This window comes from Carica papaya, chromosome 5 (assembly GCF_054855325.1).
Source record: "Carica papaya isolate Zhongbai chromosome 5, ASM5485532v1, whole genome shotgun sequence".
In the NCBI taxonomy this organism is placed as follows: domain Eukaryota; kingdom Viridiplantae; phylum Streptophyta; class Magnoliopsida; order Brassicales; family Caricaceae; genus Carica; species Carica papaya.
This window is the reverse complement of record NC_142313.1, coordinates 2,654,639-2,677,062: the sequence shown is the minus strand read 5'-3', so window position 1 is coordinate 2,677,062 and position 22,424 is coordinate 2,654,639. Positions and strand designations below refer to the sequence as shown.

The 22,424-nt window shown below is 32.6% G+C and overlaps 1 protein-coding gene and 1 long non-coding RNA gene across 4 annotated transcripts; one reads left to right on the top strand and one right to left on the bottom strand.

Moving 5' to 3' along the window:
* Positions 1 to 6,465: 6,465 nt before the first annotated feature.
* On the top strand, positions 6,466 to 12,809 carry LOC110821428 (zinc finger CCCH domain protein, putative (DUF3755)). 3 transcript variants are annotated; one of them, XM_088219400.1, is made up of 8 exons: positions 6,472 to 7,097; positions 7,750 to 7,849; positions 8,199 to 8,264; positions 9,375 to 9,437; positions 9,511 to 9,625; positions 10,706 to 10,788; positions 11,791 to 11,852; positions 12,361 to 12,809. In XM_088219400.1, exons 1-8 carry the CDS (start codon positions 6,904 to 6,906, stop codon positions 12,473 to 12,475), a joined length of 798 nt encoding a protein of 265 aa, XP_088075526.1. In that variant the 5' UTR covers positions 6,472 to 6,903; the 3' UTR covers positions 12,476 to 12,809. The 3 variants fall into 3 exon arrangements, with proteins under 3 accessions (XP_088075528.1, XP_088075526.1, XP_088075527.1); XM_088219402.1 differs by lacking the exon at positions 12,361 to 12,809 and having other exon boundaries at positions 6,466 to 7,097; positions 11,191 to 11,842; XM_088219401.1 differs by lacking the exon at positions 9,375 to 9,437 and having other exon boundaries at positions 6,473 to 7,097.
* Positions 12,665 to 21,819, bottom strand: LOC148253666 (uncharacterized). The gene is made up of 2 exons (XR_015818960.1): positions 20,839 to 21,819; positions 12,665 to 19,467 (listed from the first exon to the last, which is right to left on the bottom strand). It is a non-coding gene; the product is annotated as an uncharacterized LOC148253666 (long non-coding RNA).
* Positions 21,820 to 22,424: the final 605 nt, after the last annotated feature.

Here is a 22,424-nt window from a genome sequence, read left to right as displayed (position 1 = left end):
ACTTCAACATCTTTCCAGGTCATTCTTTTGAGATTCAACGTCGCTAACAAGCAAAAATGCATGCATGCATGCATGTGATCTTACCTTGGATTTAGGGTTTTCTATTTTTCTTAAACTTTTTCTGATCCAAAAAAAGCTTTTACTTTTTAATTTCCAAAATAGAAGCACTCTCTCTGGTTACTTACATATATATATATATATATATACATATACATATGTATGTATATATGTATGGTTTTTAAATTTTGACCATTAGCTGACTTCAAAATCTTGGTTAGAGAACTTTAAGAACATTGCTTCAGATTATGTAAATTATAATTTGAATTATATATAATATGTTCTATATATATATATATATAATATGTAAGTATACATGTAAGGTCGGCCATTAGCAAACGCGTAGCGTTCACCAAGTTGTTACTTGATAGAGATTTTATATAAACTTGAGCATCAAACAATACAACTTTTTGCAGCTTTAATTTATATTTTTCTACCAATTAATTAATTAATTTTTTTTTTTTTTACAATGTTGAGTAAAACCCATTTTTAATAAATTATTTCGTTAATTTGCATAATTAATTATCGTATAAACTCACAATTTAAGATAAAATATTGTAAATATTACTTGTAATATTCTTGGCAATTATTTTCTGAGTTGGTGAGAGAGATTTCTTGGCCAACAAACAGCTTTTAATATGCTTAATTAATATTTAATGAAGTAATGAATTGATTAATTCATTAATTAATAGCTTTCAGCCAAAGGCTTATTATTTAGTATTAATTAATTAATTCCAGTTAATTCAGATATATATATATATATATATTTATATTTAAACTTTCTTATTGTTTTTTATTATATATATTTTTAGACTGAATGGGGAATAGATGCTTTTGATTTTTTTTATTACTTATAGTTGATACTCAATATAATAAAAAATAAATTAATCTCGATTTATTTTGGTTTGCAATTCATGTGTTTGTGTACAATACATATGCATACATAAATATATATATATATATATACATATACATATACATATATATTGAATTGAACCGAGAAAAGAAGGCAAAAGTTTGATTTAGATTTTCAGAACATTTTCTGCACATTCATCTTCAAATTGACAACGACATGGCTAATTGCCCAATTATTAAAGTTTTTAACTTTTTAATAAAGTGCTTTAAATTAAAGTAGTACTATTGTATAAAGATGTTTTTAATAAAAAAAATATTTTTAAAATTTTACAAGTTTAATAAGTCAATCTTTAATAAAATAAATCAATTAATTGAAAATGTTTAAAAGAGAAACTTATTTTTAAGTTTTTAATTTAGGGTATCAGACGAAAAAAATTAATTTCATAAAATATAACAAGATATAACATGCATTTACAAGTGTTAAAGATGCTAAACTGAAGTGAATCAAGGAGATAACTCGAGAACCACAAAGAGAGACGAGAAAAAAATGTGTTGAGAGTTTTGGAAAATCGAAGGTTTTGATTCTTATTCATTAAATGATGATATACTTATATGGAAAAAAAAAAGAGTAATTATAAAACAACTTCCGAATTTTAATAAAATAATACAAAAATCTTTCTATTTACAACATATTACAAAGTAATTAATTCAATATACTCTAATAATCTCCTCTCGAATTGGAGTATACAAATTTTGTATACCCAACTTGAATACAAGAGCTTGAAACTTTAAATAGCATGTAGTTTGTAAAGTAATCGACCAAATGATGAGATGAAGAAGTAGAAGGCAAACGAACAAGACCCTTTGAAACTTTATATCAAATAAGATGCCAATATATTTCTATATGATTCATTTGCTAATGGAAGATCAAATTTTCTCAATTTTTATGGAAGAGAGATTGTCATAAAAAGTGGCAGCCATATGAAATTCAACAATCAAATCAGTAATCAAAAATTACAACCACTATAACTCACAAACGAGATATTATTTGTTACTTTTTGGTTTTTTAGGAAACAAGTTAATCTCCAAGAAAAACACAAAAATTGATGGTAGACTTCTATGAATCAGTGCAAGTAGCCCAGTCTGAATCATGAAAAGATTTTAAGTACAAAAAATTTTGAGTAGAGTAAAACAAACCTTGATCAGATGTGCCTTTCAAATATCTCAAAATTCTACAAACAAATTGTAAATGCAACTAGGTATGAGCCTCTAGAGATTAAGAAAATTATTAAAAAGTAAAGTAGATATTAGGTCAGTTACTCGTAAAATACAAAATCTTATCCACAAGCTATCTATCAGTAGTAAAATCAACTCTAGGGGAATCATCTTCTTTAACTAACTTGACAAAAGAGACCATGGGTGTTGATGTGAGTTTATAATATAAAAATCCACTATTTCGAAGCAACATTGAGGTATATTTGCATTGACAAATATTAATACCTTCATTAGACTTTGCAATTTCAAGATTTAATAAGAATTTTAGTTTTTCAAAGTCTTTTATTCTAATTTTACGTGTAAAAAACTTCAATATACTGAATTTTTTTTATGTTATTGCTAGTCAATATCACATCATCCACATAGATAAAAGAGCTGTGAAAGAGGAACCAACATATTTGATAAACAAAAAAAAAACAAGAATGTGTTTGCTTAAAACCTTATTTCTTTAAAGAATCAATCAATTTCAAATGTCAATGTACTTATTTTTTAAACCCCTATAAACTCTTCTTAAACTTATATACTTGGTTATTTTCAATTACTCTAAAGTTAAATGGAATAGTCGTATAAACTTTATTAAATAAATCACCATAAAAGAAAACATTATTAATATCTAGTTGATGAAACATTTGTCTTTTTAACTGCAATAACAACTAATAGAGTTTGAATAATAGTGACTTTAGTAACAGGATAAAAGTAATCCAAATAATTTATACTTGATTGTTGAGTATAACCCTTTGCCACCAACCGTGCTTTATACTTTTCAATAGATCCATTAGCTTTTCTCTTAATTTTTTAGACTATTTACACTCAATAGGTTATTTATTAGGAGATAAGGTGACTAAATCCCAAGTTTGTTTCTCTTCCGGTGCATTAATCTTAACTAACATTGTTTCTCTCCTATAAGGGAAAACAATGACTTGGTTGTAAGTTTTTGGTCCTTAGTTTTGAGCTAAGGCAAATATAAAGTTTTATTATTTGTCAGGAATATGGTTATAAGACATAACATGTGATATGCACGGAGATGATGTCTTGGTATTAATTATGGAGTTAAGACTATACTCATGATATTCTCAGAGATGAGCTGGTTGTTTTACATGCATAATTTGTCTTCTAAATGTCAAATTGGGTTCAATAAGAATATCCCCTTATGTTACATAAGTATTATGTTGTAGTTCATCATATGCAGGGGAAATAGCAGAATGAAAACTAGAAGAGAGAATAATTATTATAGTATAACGGATTAATTTCTTTACAATTTGATGTAAATATAAAGATTTTTGTATTATTTTATTGAAGTTACGAGATTGTTTTGTAATTACTCGTTCTTTCTTTGTATAAATACCCTTATTTAATGAACACGAATCAATTCCTTCGATTTTTCCAAACCCTCGTACAAATTTTCTCTCTTTTCTCTTTGAGTTGCCTCTTTGATTCGCTTCAAATCTTCATCAATTTCACTTTAGCTTAGTATCATTACTATTTATAAATGCATGTTGTACCTAGTTATGGTATCAAAGATAAAAAAAAAAAAAATCCAAAATATACTCTGATAAAATAGTAGATAACAAATATTTTATAATCCTATCTTTTAAATGTATAGATGAAAAATGATTTTTATTTTTTTTTAACTATATTTTTATTACTATCAATATAATTATTTAATAATACTTTATTTAAAAATTACGAGTTTAAAAATATAAAATTTATTATTCTAAATATATTACGAATAAATAATAATTAATTTAATATGATATATTAATACGAAACAAAACGTCTTATGATATTTTTTTAATTTAGATAACTTGGCAAAAATTATAATTTAATTTTTTTTGAATAAAAAAGTCTTATTTTTATTTTAAAATTATATATAATTTCATACTGAAATATCTTTTAATATGTGTCAACTTTTGCCTTATTCAGTATAATATTAAAACTAATAGAATTTTTATTTGTTTTATGGTTGTGCTCGTGGCATGCAGTACTCTATATATATATATATATATATAATGTGTGTGTGTGTGTATAACATATATATATATATATATATATAATGTGCGTGTTTTTGTGTGTGTGTGTGTGTATATATATATATATATATACAGTGGTTCGTGTTGGCTGCCAAACCAGTGAAGGTAACTACTTTAGTGCCGGTTTGAAAGGGACTCCAATTATGACATCATTTCCCAATAACACAAAGAGAAAAAGCACTAAATTCCAAATTCAACCCTTCACCTTTTTCTATATTACTTCATCACAAAATCAATTCATCTTTTTCAACTTTTTTTTCTTTAATGGATCTTAATATCTACATACAGACATACATATATATATATATGTATATGTATATATAACACATATATACATATAATATATTAAACGAGGACTATTACTTTAAGATGGCTACTTTCTAATAGCCCAACTTTATGCCATATATTTCCAAGAGAGCCCAACTTTATGACATATAGTGCGTGTCATTATATATATATATATATATATATATCTCAATGTTAATGGGAATTTGATAAAAATAAAGATTTTGTATGTTATATGAAAATATTTTATGATTTTTATTTTATATTTACGTGTTTATATAAAATTTTCACTAATAAATATGAGAAAACACAAACAAAATATATTTGTTATTAGTAATTAGAAAGGGAAAAAACTAAGATATTTTTTTGTTAATTTTTTAAATTAAAAAATTATTACTGCCAAATGATGTCATTGTCGTGCTTGTATATATATATATGTGCGTGTGTATAGACTGTCTGTGTCTCTACGTGCGTATATGTATATGTATATGTATATGTATACGTATATGTATATCAAACTAAAGGAGCAGGAGGGTGGGGAAAAGAACAAGCAGCTGGGCCCTCATTCATTTGTCACTTACTCCCCATGGATTACCAACTTGGGCTTTGCTTGTTATTTTCAACCGTCAATAATAATAATAATAATAATAATAAATTATATAAATAATAATAATTATTATTAAAAAATATTATTTTTTTAAATTTATATTATAGATAATAATTATTTTTTTTAATTTATATTATAGATAATAATTAACATGCAATAATGGGCTAATAATGTATTAAAAAAAAGTGTTAACATAAATTTTTTATTTAAACAAATATATTTTAGTCACTTATATTGTTATTTTAAATTAAAAAATGTGACAAGTACAAGTTTAAGTTTTTTAAAATTTGTTTTGTATTTTTTATATTTCATTTTTCAAATGTTTATTTAAATTATTTGCTAATAATATAAGATTTAATTTTTAATTTAATTTAATTTAATAAATAATTTATATACAAGACAAAATAAATAAATAAATAAAAAGCATTTTTACAAAGAGTACTTTTTATTTGTTCGTCAAAAGTTTGGTCACATCAAGTAATTGAGTTCATAGTTCACATGGTCAATGACTCAATCCTCCGTGACAGCGACTTAAATAAATTTAATTCTTTTAAAAAATAGGATATTATTATGGTATTTTTATTTTTATTAAGTTATTATATTTATGTTTTTTCTAACATTTAATATATATATATATATATATATATAAATAAAATATATCCATATTGAAGAATTATTATTCTTAGTTAATTAAAATTATCATAAGCTTCTCTTTGGGTTAATTTAATGATGGAATTGAATTTTATAAATATACTTGAATTATTAAAAAATAAATATAATTTATAAGTTTTATAGTGTGTCGAACACACAAAATTTTTGTTTTTGCTAATAATTTACATTATATTTGTTGTAAATATTATAGTGTAATAAATAATATAATAAAAATATCATATCATAAAAATAAATATTTATTTTTTTCAGAAAATAAATATTAAAATTTTATTTTAGTAAAAATTAAAATTAATTCTATTACATGCAATAAAAATAAAAAATAAAAAATAATATTTTTAATATTATAATTTAATATCAAAATTTTTTTAATAAAAAATAATATATGGATGAAGTAGAGACAAAAAAATATATTGTACTATCTTATGAAAATAAAAATAATATATGGTTTATAATTAATTGTTATATTTATTTAAATACTTAATATTTTTGTTATAATTAGGTTAAAGAAAATACAAAAAGCAATTCTAATTGTTTTTAAGAATTTGATATTAGAGGGGCAAATAGGAAATTAATTTATGAAAATAATTATTTACATTAAGAAAAAAAAAAAGACAAAATATTTGAGAAGAAAATCCAAAAAATAAATATTAAAGAAAACGTATTGAGAAGCGGAAAAATATTTATTGCTTTCACCTTCAAATCTTCACAAACTCAAAACCCCTTTCACCTTTGGTTTCCCGTACACCTTCTTCCTTCTCAAGCTCTCTCTCACTTCTCTTGTCTCCCTTCTGCAAATCCCTTTCAGAACCTGTCTTCTTCTCGCGTGGAGCTCCCTTCAGTCTAATATATGTGTTGTTATGTATATATATATATATATATATATGATATGATATAATTGAGTTGTATATTTCTTCTGTCTATTCAAATTCTGCTTCTGTCTGTAATTCCTCGCAAGCTTCAACCAGCTTCTTCCATTTTTAGTGGCGGGAACCCTGAATTGGCGGGAACGAACGGTTAATTCTGAGGAATTTGAGATTTTGCATGTAGATATATGGTTTTGAGTTTCAAAATATTTTTCTTCCTTTTTCTGATTTTCTTTCTGGATTTCAAATTTTTGAATTCATGGCGAACCCGTCCGAGATGCATCAAGAAAGGAATCATAATACTTCGTCGTCCTTCAATGGAACAAGCTCCACCGTCGTCAATCCGGTTGTTGATAGTACTGGACCTACAGCTGCGGCCATGAAGCATAATCCTGGTATCTCCATGGACTGGACTTTTGAGGAGCAGGCGATCCTCGAGGAAGGTTTGACAAAGTAAGTCTTCTGTCGGCTTTAATTGCGATTTCTGGATTTTACTCGAATTCAACGTTGTTGTGGAGCTTTCTTTCTTTTTTTTTTTATTTCTTCTCTTGAACGATATTTTAGCAGCTTGTGAGTTGTCCTGAATTTTGGAGTTTACAGGATTTTGATCGAAATGCAATTTTGTAAGGTAAAATTTTCGTTCGTTTTAGATTATTTAGGTTTCTGTGGAGTAGGTCCAATCAGGTGTTTGGCAATGGCGGAAATTCAAGTTATTATTTTAGTTTCTTTGTTGTTTGAACTTAATTTAGTTCTCTCTGGAATATTTTTATGATTGTGTTAGTAGGTTCTGAATGAAGGTTCATTTTTTGGTTAGATTGCTATTGGTTTTTCTTGCTTTGTAGGTTGAAGTTGATGAGCTCTTGTCCAATATTGCTCTGTATTTTAGGGTTTAAATGTATTATTTCATATTTGTTCGGCTGTAGTGCTGAACTTCTGAGTTCCCAAAATAGTAGTTGTGTTTCAGTAATAGCTTTACTATCTTTTTGGATATTTGGAACTTACTATTACATAACCATACTTATTGTAGAACTTGATTCTATGCCAATACTGGTTCTTGCATGTCCAGTTCATGAAATAATTTTTGAGTTTTGGTATTTCCTTGCAGATATTCATCCGAACCGAGTGTAATTCGTTATGCAAAGATAGCATTGCAACTACAAAATAAAACAGTTCGAGATGTTGCGTTGCGCAGCAGATGGATGACTGTGAGTTCTTTTCAGGGTTTTCTCCTGTCTTTTTTTAAAATTTAATCAATCAACAAAGCGTTCTGGTTTAGATGTGGTTGCACGAAAAAAGGTTAAGTAGTAAAATAACCAGTTAACTATTTGAAATATTTATTTTTAAGCAGTGGTGATCTCATGCAGCGTATAAATGGGATCCATCTGTCTCACTAAGTTGGGCTTCGTTGCTTTGTCGTTTCTTCTTGTAAGGCGTTAAGCACGAAGATCTATCACCTATCAAGATTCTGAAGTAGAATTATCTTTGTTTTGGTTGGAGAGATAAATTGTTCAATATATTTTACATTTATAAAGTTACTAATTCTTCATTTTCCAGAAAAAAGAGAATAGCAAGAGGAGGAAAGAAGAACACAACTTAATGAGAAAAATCAAAGATAAAAAGGTACAATGCAGTGTTTGTTCTTCAGTCTACTACCTTCCCTGTCGTTACCTGCATGATTGTCTATATTCATTTTCTTAAACTGAGGAATGTGGTGATCTATATTCTCGTGCTTGCAATGGGGTAAAGGTTATTTGTTGATTTCTTGAATTTTTGTACTTAAATGACATAGCTTATTTAATTCTTAACTTATTTATTTCCCTCTTCTTCTCTCTCCCCCTTGTAGAATATTTGAGCCAGTGAACACTTAAGGTGGTGGTTCTAGGAGTTTAACTTGAACATTAGTCTTGCATGTGGTTATTGTATAAATATAATTGTTTCTTTAACTTATGCACCATATGTCCAATCTCTTTTTACTTTTATCATACACTTTCAGGTTATTATTTGTGGTTGTTATAATTGTTTGCAACTATTGTTCTGATTGATTCATTTTGATTCTCTGAATTTTGCCTCCAATGTTAGGAAATTAGAAGGTAACGTAAGGAAACCATTACAAGTGTATTATAGGAAGAGAAGCAAAATGGGAGTAAATGTAACATGCTGGAGCGCCGAACAAACTGGCACATCCTATCCCGATTTCGCCTATAAATAGGCTATGAATGAATGAAGAGATCATCATCGAAAATATTAGAATCAATATGAGTTTCCTCTCTTATCTATGAATCTCTCTCTCTCTAAACCCAAATCTTTCTACTTACCAGATTAGGTTGGAATCATGAGTAAGGGTTCTGACAATTAATAATATTGAATATCTCGGATTTGAACTGATTTTAAGACAAATAATATTTTGATTGTCTTTGAACTAGAAATGTTGATCGTCTATTACAACTGTGCCAATATGAAATGTCGATGATATATGTGATGGTACCAACATGAATAATTGTATTAGACCTAATTGATGTCACAGAGTTCTTATGTACCTTGGCTTGTTTTATGTATCTTCTAGGGTTCTGAGGACTATTGTTTTGCCTGTTTGCACCAAAATTATGATTAATAGGATGCCTATTGACCTTATAGCTGAGAGACACTGGCAGCTTGTTAAATAACGTACTTTTTTTATTTGTAACTATATTAGATGAAACCAAAAGCTGATGTTTTTTCTTGACCTATAAGGTATATCTCGAGTTACGGCAGTGTGGTTCGATATGGCAGAATCAGGACATATTTTTCAATCTTGTAAGATAGTTTCCCATTGTTCAAAATTCCAGTAAATAAATTTCCATGAATTTTGTTTTCTTTTGTTTATCAGGAAAGAGTTACTGATAACTCAGCGAAACAAACTAACTTTGTGACAAGGCCCAGCATTCATCCATATGGACCACCAATTATTCCTATGGACTATGATGATGGTATCCCGTACAAAGGTGTGAAAGCTTTCTCTGTGCTCTGCAGTAAAAGTTTTTTCTTTTTTTCTTGGAGAGAACTCTACAGTAAAATTTACTGTTAAGTAGTATTACTATATGTTTCCTTCTTTGTTTTATGAAACTTTAATGCACTTAAATACGTAGATTTCTTTTGCCTGCTTTATTGCATTCTAATATCAAAAATAAAAGCATCAGAGTTTTTATAAGCCGTCAATAGATTAATGCATCAAGAGTGGCTACCACTATTGAGGGTTAGAAGAACATGGCATGTTTCATCGAATATACTATCAAAACCAGAATTTTGGTAGTTCTTGTAATTTTTTTAGTTTTTCAGCTTATAAATAATAAGTTTTGGTTGCATGGGTAATCAAGGGTCTATATTGGGCAAGAGCTAATCTCTTAGCAGTGATTATAATGCCGTATGGGCCCTACTAAATAGCCAAGGCTGTCGGGAGCAGTTATGGTACTTTCTAAGGATGCTTAAGGGCACACTTTTGGATGTGAGGTTTTTCTAATCTGTAAGCTTTTTGAATGTTTCTCAAGGTTGGGCATTGGGTTGCATTCCTGTTCTGACTTGGGACAAGAGTTCTGATAGTTTACTTTTGGCTGTATACATGCTCTCTCGTGTAGCAAAAGGAAGAGAAATGGGGAAATCTTTTAATTCCAGTTAATGTTGAGCAAAAGTTATGAAGCCAAAGTATACCTTTTCTTTCTAGGGATTGACAAAAGAAGTAAAAGGAAAAGACAAGACGAAACAATTTGGTGGGATTTATTTGCGTCTTTATGTGTAATATTATAGGAGCATGTGCTTGACCAAAAGGTATGAAGGTTCCAAAACCTATATTATTAGAAGAGGAGATAGGAAGTTGTATGTGTCATTTTGTTTTGGCTGATTCTATCTTGGTGATTCGTCTTCCACTATTTTCCACTATATTTTTTATTTACATTTCGCTTGAGAGACCATTCCCTTTCGATAAATAAAGCTGCATTTTAATTTGCTTTCCCTCTTTTGGCTGCATATTTTTGTCATCCATGCTAGCTAGTTAGTACTTATACTGATGAACAGCACCATGCTTGCAGCCATTGGCGGTGCAATGGGAGAGCTTCTTGATCAAAATGCACAGGCCTTCAGACAGATTTCTGCTAACCTTGCATCTTTGCAGGTGAAGCACTTATCACAATATCAATATTTTTTCGTACTCTTTCTATGAAAACTTTCTCCATGCTCTCTAACATCAGTCGTACATTCATGAAGAATCCAACGGTAGTTTTCAAATTTTAATTATCTAATCACTGTAGTTTTGATTGGATGACTTCATTCCTGAAAATATTGATGAGTCCGTATCAGTGTGTCTTCTGCCACAACTTTCTATTTCAAGCTCTGTTCTCTCTCACTACCTTACTGTGTGCGCAATTCTATGTTCCCTAGAATCGAGTAACTATTTTGGTTCCTTCTACGGCCTTTACTAACAATGTGCACACACATGTACAACGAACTTAGATAAAAGACATGCTCTGCATGCTTCCCATATAAACAAAAACACTGTTCATGCACGCCTTTGCAGGGAGACCAGTATATGGACGAAATGAAAATGAACTCCCTAGTCTGCTTGAGATTTTGAGAGAACTGAAAGTATTGGTGATTCCACATGAGATTTACAGAGTTCAACTTTGAAGAGAACAATAGAAGTATTTATGGTTCTCTTTCTATTTGTTTTATATGGCTTTTGATAGTCAAGTACGGGATGATGTTCCCACAGAAGAATGTCATGAAGATGACTACTGAAACTATGCAATGCGAAATGGAAAGGAGGTTTTAAATTTTAAGTAGATTCGAGGGTTGCCCTTGATGTGTATTTTGATAAAGCAGCAGAGTAATTTTGATTGAGTATCATGCTTTTCAGTGCGCAGTCAAGTGTATTCAAAGCAATTTTCAGAAGTATCACATAAGTCATTCCTTCAAATATTAAATGTAATGTTCAAGTTATTAAACTGCCAATGAATGAGTGAAATATGACACATCATGACATTGAATATAAACTTTAGCTATGGTCAATATAATCTATCTGCGATTGGGCATGCAAATTATCATCAACAAAATTTTCTCCTTTTGGTTCATTGCCCATTAATGGCTGCCTAACTCCACTTGTGTGGTTTCTTCGCAGATACAGGAGAACATCAATCTCTTTTGCCAAACTCGTGATAACATCCTCAAAATTATGAACAAGTACGTTCTAAACTTGTGCTTGATATGCTACAGGATTGGTAGTGTTCGTTCCAGTCTTCTCTGATGTGTTTTCTTTTTCAAAAGACGAAGATAAACTTTTTGACTAATGCAATTTTCTTTTTAAATCTACTTTTAGCTCTAAGCCTGTCCCTGCTTGGAACTGCAATAAATTTTCTAGTTCTTCCAGATTATGGTAGGGATAGAATGACCACAAAATCTGGCAGTAAAGTAAAATTTGTAGTTTAGTTATGCTTAGTGCATATGCACTTTGCTGGCAGCCAATTATAGTAAAAGTTTAAGTTGATAAAAAATATATAATTTATTATTTATGCATTAACACGACACAGTTTCATTATACGTCATGCAAAATTGAACTTTTATCAAAAAATAGAACACCAGTAGTTGAATACTGAACTTATAACTCTTATACCATGGTATATAGTTGATTGCAACCTTTTCCTGTAGCAAGAACACTCATCTGATCTTCGTACATATCGCTTATTTTCAGCTTGAATGACATGCCAGAAATGACGAAGCAGATGCCACCACTTCCAGTGAAGGTAAATGAAGAACTGGCTAACACCATCCTTCCTCCTCCAACAAATCTTGCAATGCAGTCATGATATTGCCTTCTCCATTTCCATCTCTGGTTTTCTATTCTGTTGACTATACATATGTCATCATCAACGTCAACCGCATGAAATAACTGTACGTCAAGTTAACTGGTCTTTTTCTGCTTTATGTGGAGAAGTGCCTATATACGGGCATCATCAACCTCAGTGACAAAAAATAACTGCCGATCAAGTTGACTGATCTTTTTCCTGTTTTTTTTCTGGAGAAGCTGTTTAGTCTTTTTTTTTTTATTCTTCTTTTCTCTTATTTTTTGGTTAACTACATATGGTATAAAGGGATGGGAGAAACAGTTCAGTCAATATAATTAATTCTTTTGCTTGGCCCTTTGACTTTTCTATATAAATCTCTTCTGTGCTAAACTTTTGGAAAATCTCAGGTACAGAGATTTAGTTTTCAAACCTTACTTCCTGTACTATTTCTGCTAATTAAATTGAGCATGAAGTAAAATAAATTTATGTATGACCTATGCTTTTAATCTTAGTGAGATTGTGCATGAGATGGTACATTAATGTAGAAAAAAAAAATAGATTTGATTTTTTCAGCATTTAGATTGATGGAGCAGGGTTTCTTTATGGAATAATTTTTCACTGGTGTTATATTCCTAGATTTGTTTGCTTTTCATTTATGTTCGTTGTCTAAAGAGATCTCCAACAGTAATAGTATATACATAGCAATTATAATGCAATATAGTAACGAATAAACAAGAGTGTATAATTTAACTTGAATTATACTTTCGTTTAGAAGAAACTACTAAGTATATATTCAATTTGTGGGTAATCCAAAAAATATCATGTTTATTTTAGTACTAATGATCATTACAGTACTAATAGTCGTTAAGTATCTTCCTGAGCCCATCTCGTCTATTTTGTGTTGGTTTCTTCTGCGTTGTTGATTTACTTCATTAAATCTTCCAACATGTATTTTTTGACCCAATTTCACCTCTTTAAATATTTTTGAGATGAAAAATGTTGCATATCTAGTCTTATGGTTAAGCTTGGGTTTGGTACATTGTTATTTTTTGTTTAAGTGTGACATCCAAGATGTCCCGTGACACACATCTCATATCTAAATACATAATTTACAAAGTCCTTCACATCAACTACATTTTATGTATTTAAAATCATCGGAATTAACTAACAATATATTTATCCTTCAAATTCAATTCCACCATAACATGGAAAATCAACAAAAAAAGTTCATGAAATATTCCCAATCACTACTTGAGTATCAAATGAACAGGCGTTACACATTTATCTCTTTAATCTCTAGCTTTTCCTAGGTGGGATCTCTCAAGTTGGAATTTTGGTTCCCCCTCTAGTCTTATTGCATCTACAAATGACATACAATGAGCACAACCTAACCCAGTATAATAAATTCAAAACTCAAATATGACATGAAAATACATTTGGACATCAACTCTAGTATTACCCCACTCCCCATCCTCCTACTCTCACCACACCCTCTACTTTTTTCTCCCTACTCTATTCCTAATTTACTTCCCACAAAACTCTATATCTTAATCCAGCCATACAAGCCACTCATCGGCCTCAATCTGGTCACACACGCACACCGGCCTTTAAGCCACACACACACTCCCTTCTCGGCCTTGATTAGCCACACACGCACTCCATTTCCATCACTCGACCATCGGCTTCATGCAGCCATACACACCAGCCTTTTCTCGGCCACACATGCACCCATACTAGCAATGTATAGCCACACACACACACCAGCCCCCTTAACCACAAACACAACCGCTGTACACCGCTACACACACACACACCGCCTTTTTTTTTACCACACATATTGGCAGTACATTGCCACTCACACAATTGGCCTTCCCTTGGCCACACACTCCGACCGTCCCTGGCCACACATACACATGCACCGGCCTATCACTGGCCACACACACACACATACAAGCACCATATATACATACCACACTACTCTACAAGAATAACACCGCACAAAATACACTCTACACGTCTGTAAATACCGGTACCAAAATTGAAACTACAACATCCCACTCTGTCACCACCAACATTGACGCTTCAATGTTCATCTCCTCCAGTTCGGTACCTCACCAATAAAATCACCAGTGATTTTTTCCTGATCCTCAGCCTAACTCCGGTTCGGCCGATCCTCTTCCCTCTCCCTCCCTTACACTCAGCTCACTATCCATTTCACACCTCCCTTCCTCTTCCCATTTAGAAATCTAATCTCTATATCACCATAACAATAGCTGAGTATAAGAATTTATCTTACCTCTAGCTTTTATGTCCTCATAGCTCAGTAAAATCCTCTCTACCAATAAGTTTCTTCGACTCGCTGTTACCTATCTCTTTTTCCCCTCTTCCCTCTCCTTCCTTTCTGTTTTTTTTTTCACTCTTTTTAATATATCCTCCCCTCCATCAAATCCTACCCATCCATTCCAAACCCTCTAATCCCCACTACTCATTTAATTGACCTTCTCCCCCCTTTGACTCTATTAAGGTATTACAATACTCCCTCCCTCAAAAAAAAAAATTGGACCATCAAATTTCGACATATTACCTGGAATAGTTGCGGATAGGTAGTCCTCATTTCATCCTCTTGTTCCCATGTTGCCCCTTCGTTATTGTGATGCTGTCACAATACTTTCACCATAGGTATTACTCAACTCCTCAATTTTCTTTCTTGTCTTTCTAGGATACCGATCGATTTTTCCTCATCGGTTAAATCTCTCTCCAACGGAAGTGACTCAACTTGTATAATATGTGTCGGGTTGGGTTGATACTTCTGCAACATCGTCAAATGAAATACATTATGCACCTATGCATACCTCGAAGGAAGTGTTATTCTATAAGCCACTGTCCCCTTTCAAGAATATTAAAATGACCTATAAATCGAGGATTTAATTTTTCCTTCTTTCCAAATATCAACAAATCCTTCATTGGGGATACCTTTAGGAATACATGATCTCTTACCTCCAAAGTCAAGTCTCTCATCCGGTTGTCTGCATACGCTTTTTGCATACTCTGAGCTGCCCGCAAGTTCTATCGTATTACTGCCACCTTTTCAGTAGTCTCTTTTACCAATTCTGGGCCCACTAACTGCCTCTTCCCAACCTCATACCAACAAACGAGTGACATGTATGGTTTTCCATAAAGGGCCTCATAAGGGGTCATTCCTATACTAGTATGATAACTATTGTTGTATGCAAATTCTATCAGAGATAGCATCTCTTCCCAACTTCCCCTAACATCAATGATATACGCTCTCAACATATCCTCTAGTACTTGTATGGTTCTCTTTGTTTGTCTGTCTATCTGTAGGTGGAAAGCCGTACTGAAATTTAAGTTAGTACTTACCGTCTGTTGTAAACTCCTCCAAAATTTAGAAGTAAATCTAGGATCTCTATCTAACACAATAGAAACTAGAATTCTATGTACCGGATTACTTTCCTAATATATAATCTAGTCAACTGATCAACTGAGTCTGATACTTTCATCGATAAAAAGTGCGAAGACTTGGTTAGGCGATCCACCACTACCCAAATACTGTCATGATTCTTACGAGTTCTCGGCAACCAAGTCACAAAATCCATATAAATGTGTTCCTATTTCCACTATGGTATAGAGAATGGTTGTAATAAACCCCCAGGCTTTTGATATTCTACTTTCACTTGTTGACTCGTCAAGCACCTTGACACAAACTCTGCAACATCTTATTTCATTCTTTTCCACCAATAATACTTCTATAAGTCTCTATACATCTTGGTACTCCCCAGGTGTATGATAAATCTAATATTATGAGCTTCTTTAAAAATCTCTTTCCGTATCTCTGTATTATCCGAAATACACATCCGAGTCCCAAACTTGATTATCTCATCACTATGTATACTATACTCTGTTGATACTCCTTGTTCAACCCTTTCTCTTATTTTCTGTAACTTGGTGTCCTTCAATTGCCCTACCTTAATCCTTTGAATCAAATTTGGCTAAGCCCTCAAACTAAAAAAACAGACTTCCCTCTACACTGTTCCCAAATCTCTACTTGCTGCATAGCTTTATGTAGGTCCAATTCAGACACCATTAGATGTGTCAACATCCTTGTACTCTTCCTACTGAGGGCATCGGCCACCACATTCCCTTTTTCTGGATGATATCAAATTTTACAATCAAAGTCTTTCAATAAATCCATCAATCGTCTCTGTCACATATTTAGCTCTCTTTGTGTGAACAAATACTGTAAACTCTTGTGATCGGTATATATTTCAAAAGTTTCTTCTTACAAGTAATACCGCCACAATTTCAGTGCATAAATTACTGCAGTTAACTCCAAATCATGTGTTGGGTAATTTCTCTCATGTACTTTCAACTGTCTTGACCCATACGCAATCACTTTTCCTTGTTATATCAGTACACAACCCAGCCCCACACATGACGCATCACTATACACTGCATAACTCTGCTTATCTGTCGGAATAGTCAATACCGACGCTGTAGTGAGTTTCTGCTTAAATTCACTGAAGCTAGCTTCGCAACTCTCATCCCACTGAAATTTTATGTTCTTTTTAGTTAACTGAGTCAGTGGGGTTGCAATACTCGAGAAACCCTTAACAAACCTACTATAGTATTCGACTATACCCAAAAAACTCCTTACTTCTATTATAATATTCAGCATTTCCCACTTTACTACTGCTTCTACCTTTGCAAGATCCACAGATACTCCATCCTCAGACACAATATGACCCAAAAACGATATTTGCTCTAACTAGAATTCACACTTACTGAATTTTGTATACAATTTAGCCTTCCCAAGAATTTTCAGTGCCCTGGATAGGTGTTGAACGTGTTCGGCTAAGTCTCTAGAGTATATCAAAATATTATGTATAAACACGATCATATAATAGTCTAATAAAGGTCTGAACACTCAATTCATCAGGTCCATAAACACTGCAGGTGCATTCGTTAGTCCAAAAGACATAATAAGAAATTCATAATGTCCATACCTGGTGTGAAATGTCGTCTTTGCTATGTTCTCAGTTGCCACTCTTAATTGATGGTACCCAAATCGTAAGTTTATTTTTGAAAATACTCTGGCTCCCTATAACTGATCAAAGAGGTTATCTATTCTGGGGAATGGGTACTTGTTCTTGATGGTTACTTAATTCAGGTCCCGGTAATCTATACACATTTGTATAGTTCCATCTTTCTTCTTGATAAATAATATCGGTGCTCCCTACGGTGACACACTTAGCCTTATAAACTTTTTATCCAACAATTCTTGTAATTGTTTACTCAGTTCCAATAATTCTGATATCGTCATCTTGTATGTCGCCTTTGAAATGGGTTGTGTTCCCTGTTGTAACTCTATGGTGAACTCTACCTTTGGGTCCGGTGGTAGTCCCGAAAGATCCTCTGGAAACACATCAAGGAAATCTCGTACCACTGGTATCTCCTGCAGCATGAGTCCCTTACTCTCATGACCTACCAAACACACTAGTAAAAATATTACTGTCTAATATACATTCAAAAATGCTCCACACCACTATCATAACACTGTTAATATCTCATGCAACCTAAAGTATCGGCAAACTGCTTCTTATTACATTTAGCCAGCAAGCTTTATTTAATAAATTCTTTTTTTTTTATACAGTGTGACCCATTTTTCTTTCGATGGAGATAGTGAAGGACTCTTCGTGTAGAATCTTAAACACTACTTCTTTACTAAAACAATCTACATGTGCATGGTGTGAAGCAAGCTAATCCATACTAAGATTACATCAAAATCTCTAATGTCTAGTAATATCAGGTTTGCTTCTAATTTTCTCCCGGTTACCTTTACCCACATGCTCTATATATCACATTAGTACCTAGAGCCCCACTAGTGGGTGTAGACATTGTTAGCATGTAGTCTAACACTATCGGTTTTACTTCTAACCTAGATGCAAACATGTGTGAAATGAATGAATGTGTGGCTTTAGGGTCAATTAAAACCCTAGCAGAAAAACCTGAAATATAAAGTGTACCTTGTATCACTTCTGGGGTTGCCTCTACATCCTGAGCTGTCAATGTGAATACTCGAACTTGCACCAATGGTCTACCGGGTTCCCTAGGTAGGGAATAATCTCTCACCAAGTGTTGGGTATTACCATAACGATGACATCCACGATTAACACTAGCATACGGACGATCTCCATGACTTTTTCCACAGTGCAAGCAATCAGTATTTTTTTGGAGTATCTGGTGATCTAGGGTTAAGTCTTGTACTGTCCTCTATCTCTTCTTTGTTTGGCTGAACTGTGGTGGTGTTGAATGCTTGTAATCAGGAAACCATTTCCCTTGTCGGAGTTTACAAACTCATTCTCTTTTCGTTGTTTGATAAAGTCCGGGAAGTACTTCGTCTTGAAGGCTTCAAGAAAAACTTTCCAAGTCACCGGGGGGAATTAAGGCTCTCCTCTTTAGGCTCTATTATCTCTCTGCTGGACCTCTCAACATAAAAGTAGCCAGTTATACCTTCTGTTCAAGAGTAACCTCTATCACATCAAACAACTTCTCAATTTCTTTTATCCAGTTTTCAGCCACCAGTGGGTCAGAGCCCTCGCTGAAAGCCGATGGGTTGCATCTCCGGTACTTTTCTATATTACTCGTGTCTACTCCACCATGACCAGCGTTATGTTATAGAGCATAGGTTGTCTCCGATCGAAACTCTCTCTCTCTAATCATCATTGCCAAGCTTTCGACTACCCTACATAAACGGTTGAAATCATCTTGATGCCTAGCTACCTGCCCTCCTTGTGGTGCTAGTGGAGTGGAAGGGGGTCTTTGTTGGGTAGTGGGGGGCACAGACAGATGACGGGGCTATCCTTGTGAAGTAGAGAGGGGCACTTGGTGGAATGAAGGTACCCCTTATGGTGCTATCGGTGGGTCTCGAAGGGTTGGAGTAGGTTCCCTCCGAGGCCGACCTTTGTCTTTCTTCATACTCTCTCCTTGTTTACCTGCATCATAAGAATTCCCATCAGTTACTCGACTATAATATCACTACAGTCTATTACATACTCCAACCTTATGAACGTGCTATGATACCAACTGTGACATCCAAGATGTCCCGTGACACATACCTCATATACAAACACATAACCTACAAAGTCCTCCAAATCAACTACATTTTATGTATTTAAAATCATTGAGGTTAACGAACAATATATTTATCCTTCAAATTTCAATTCCACTATAACATGGAAAATCAACAAAAAAAGTTCATGAAATATTCTCAGTCACTACTTGAGTATCAAATGAACAGACGTCCTATACAATCTATTACACATTTATCTCTCTAATCTCTGTCTTCCCCCAGGTGGGATCTCCCAAGTTGGGACTTTATTTCCCCCTTCAATCTTACTGTATCTGCAAATGACATACAATGAGCATAATCTAACCCAAAAAAATAAATTCAAAACTCAAATACAATATGAAAATACATTTGGATATCCACTCTAGTATTACCCCACTCCTCATCCTCCATCTCCTCTCACCACACCCTCTCCTTCTTTCTCCCTACTCAATTCCTAATTTACTTCCCACCAAACACTATATATTAGTTCAGCTATACAAGCCACTCATCAGCCTCAATCTGGCCACACACGCACACTGGCCTTTCGGCCACACACACACTCCCTTCTCGGCCTTGGTTAGCCACACACGTACTCCATTTACACCACTCGACCATCGGCTTCATGCAGCCACACACACCAGCCTTTCCTTGGCCACACACGCACCCATACCAGCAATATACAGCCACACACACACACCAGCCCCCTTGGCCACAAACACAACCGTTGTACACTGCTACACACACTGGCCTTTTTTTTTTGCCAAACATATCGACAGTAAACTGCCACTCACACAATTGGCCTTCCCTTGGCCACACACTCTAACTGTCCTCGATCACACAAACACACGCATCGACCTATCACTGGCCCCACACACACACATACAAGCACCATATGTACATACCACACTACTCCATAAGAATAACACCACACAAAATACACTCTACACGTTTGTAAATGCCAATATCAAAATCAGCACCATAACACCTCACTCTGTCACCGCCAACATCGACGCTTCAACGCTTATCTCCTCCCGTTTAGTTCCTCACCAGCAAAATCACCACCGATTTCTCCCAATGCTCGACCTAACTCCAGTTCGACCAATACTCTTCCCTCTCCCTCCCTTACACTCAGCTCACTATCCATTTCACACCTCCTTTCCTCCCCCCGTTCGGAACTCTTTTATGTTAATAACCTACACAGAAATCCAATCTCTATATCACCATAACAATAGCTGAGTATATGAATTTATCTTACCTCTAGCTTCCATCTCCTCATAACTCAATAAAATCCTCTCCACTAATACGTTTTTTCGATCCCCTGTTACCGATCTATCTTTCCCTTCTCTCTTCACCTTCCTTCCTGTCGATCGATTCCCTCTCTTCTCCCCTTTTTCTATTTTTTTTTCACTCCCTTTTATATATCATTCCCTCCATCAAATCCTACCAGTCCATTCCTAACCATCTAATTCCCACTGCTTATTTAGTTGACTCTCTCTCTCCTTTGACTCTATTAAGGTATTACATTAAGGCTTTGAATTCAGAACATAATTGTACATGCTGGTTTTGTAATTACTAAATTATAAATTATCGAAAACTATTTTCCTCCAAATAATAAAAATTGTTAAAACATATAATTCAAAACACATCATAGTAGGGGTTGATGAATGGAATTTTAAGCCTTATTTCCACATGTCTAAAAACCACCTAACAATTAAAAAGCTAATGACTACAATTAATTATATTTCTCTTTGTTTTTGTCCTCAAAATTAGAGTAAAATCAAGGATATACATATATATATATATAGATTTATATATTTGTGGGGCTGATATGGGTTTTACTCATTTGTTATAACAACAAGATGGCCTAAAGATCTTGGTATAATTTAATTCAATGAATTCACTTATGATTATACATAAAACGTAAAGATTTCTACATAATTTAGTTTTTGCTAATTACCCATTTAAAAAATATTCACCACTTCTGTTTTTAATCACTGAAAAAATGATAACCGTTTGATTGCATGATTTTTTTAAAACTGCGGATGAAGTTCGAGATCATGACCGTTGATTTATCCAACGCTAAATTGTCGGTCTCTTTTGCCTTCTTCTCTGACCCAATCTTTTAGTTGCTGAATTACAAATTTAGTATCTAATTAAATTAGTGAGCATTGAACTTAGTCATAGTTAAATTAATTAATTTGAAAAAAAAGAGAGTCCCAATTCAATTTTTGTACAACTCAAGCCAACAAATTAATTACAAATGTGAAATTTAATTATAACATTATACAAGTGAATCTTTTTCTTAGAGAACATGTGAAAAATACTAAAAATATATCAAAAAAGTAGAAAAATCTTAACCGAAATCAATGAGAAAGTTTGATCATTAAATTTTTTTGGATTATAATATTTTTTTTCTTTAACTTTAATAGAAATTCTTTAATTTTCTTTAAAAGTTTCATTTGTTTTCTTTCGTTAATGTTTTTGTACATATTTTTAATAAAATAAGACATCAGGTTATATTTTAATAGTAATTCTAATGGTTATTTGAGGGAGTCTTATATTTGCTCAAAAGATAAAAGTTATGTTATAATTTTTTCCAGAGGAATAAATTTATTTAGAATTAAACCTAAAATTTAGAGAGTGCTGGGCAATTCTAATTTATGTGCTTTTTATCTTCTAATTGAAGTGAAAGTACAAAAGTAGAAAATAGGATAAAAGTTAGGGGCAAAAAAATATAATTAAGCTCTTTTAGTTTATTTCACCAAGAACATAATCAAGTGGTACTAAGTAGATTCATCACTAGACATCATTAAATTTCTTTTTTCATGTTCTTGCTTCATC

Bases quoted from the DNA above. Each gene is read 5' to 3' on its own strand.
- LOC110821428 (XM_088219400.1), top strand. From the start codon at position 6,904: ATGGCGAACCCGTCCGAGATGCATCAAGAAAGGAATCATAATACTTCG. The intron at 9,438-9,510 runs GTAAGATAGTTT...TTTGTTTATCAG, and splicing joins AGGACATATTTTTCAATCTT to GAAAGAGTTACTGATAACTC. The intron at 11,853-12,360 runs GTACGTTCTAAA...GCTTATTTTCAG, and splicing joins ATCCTCAAAATTATGAACAA to CTTGAATGACATGCCAGAAA.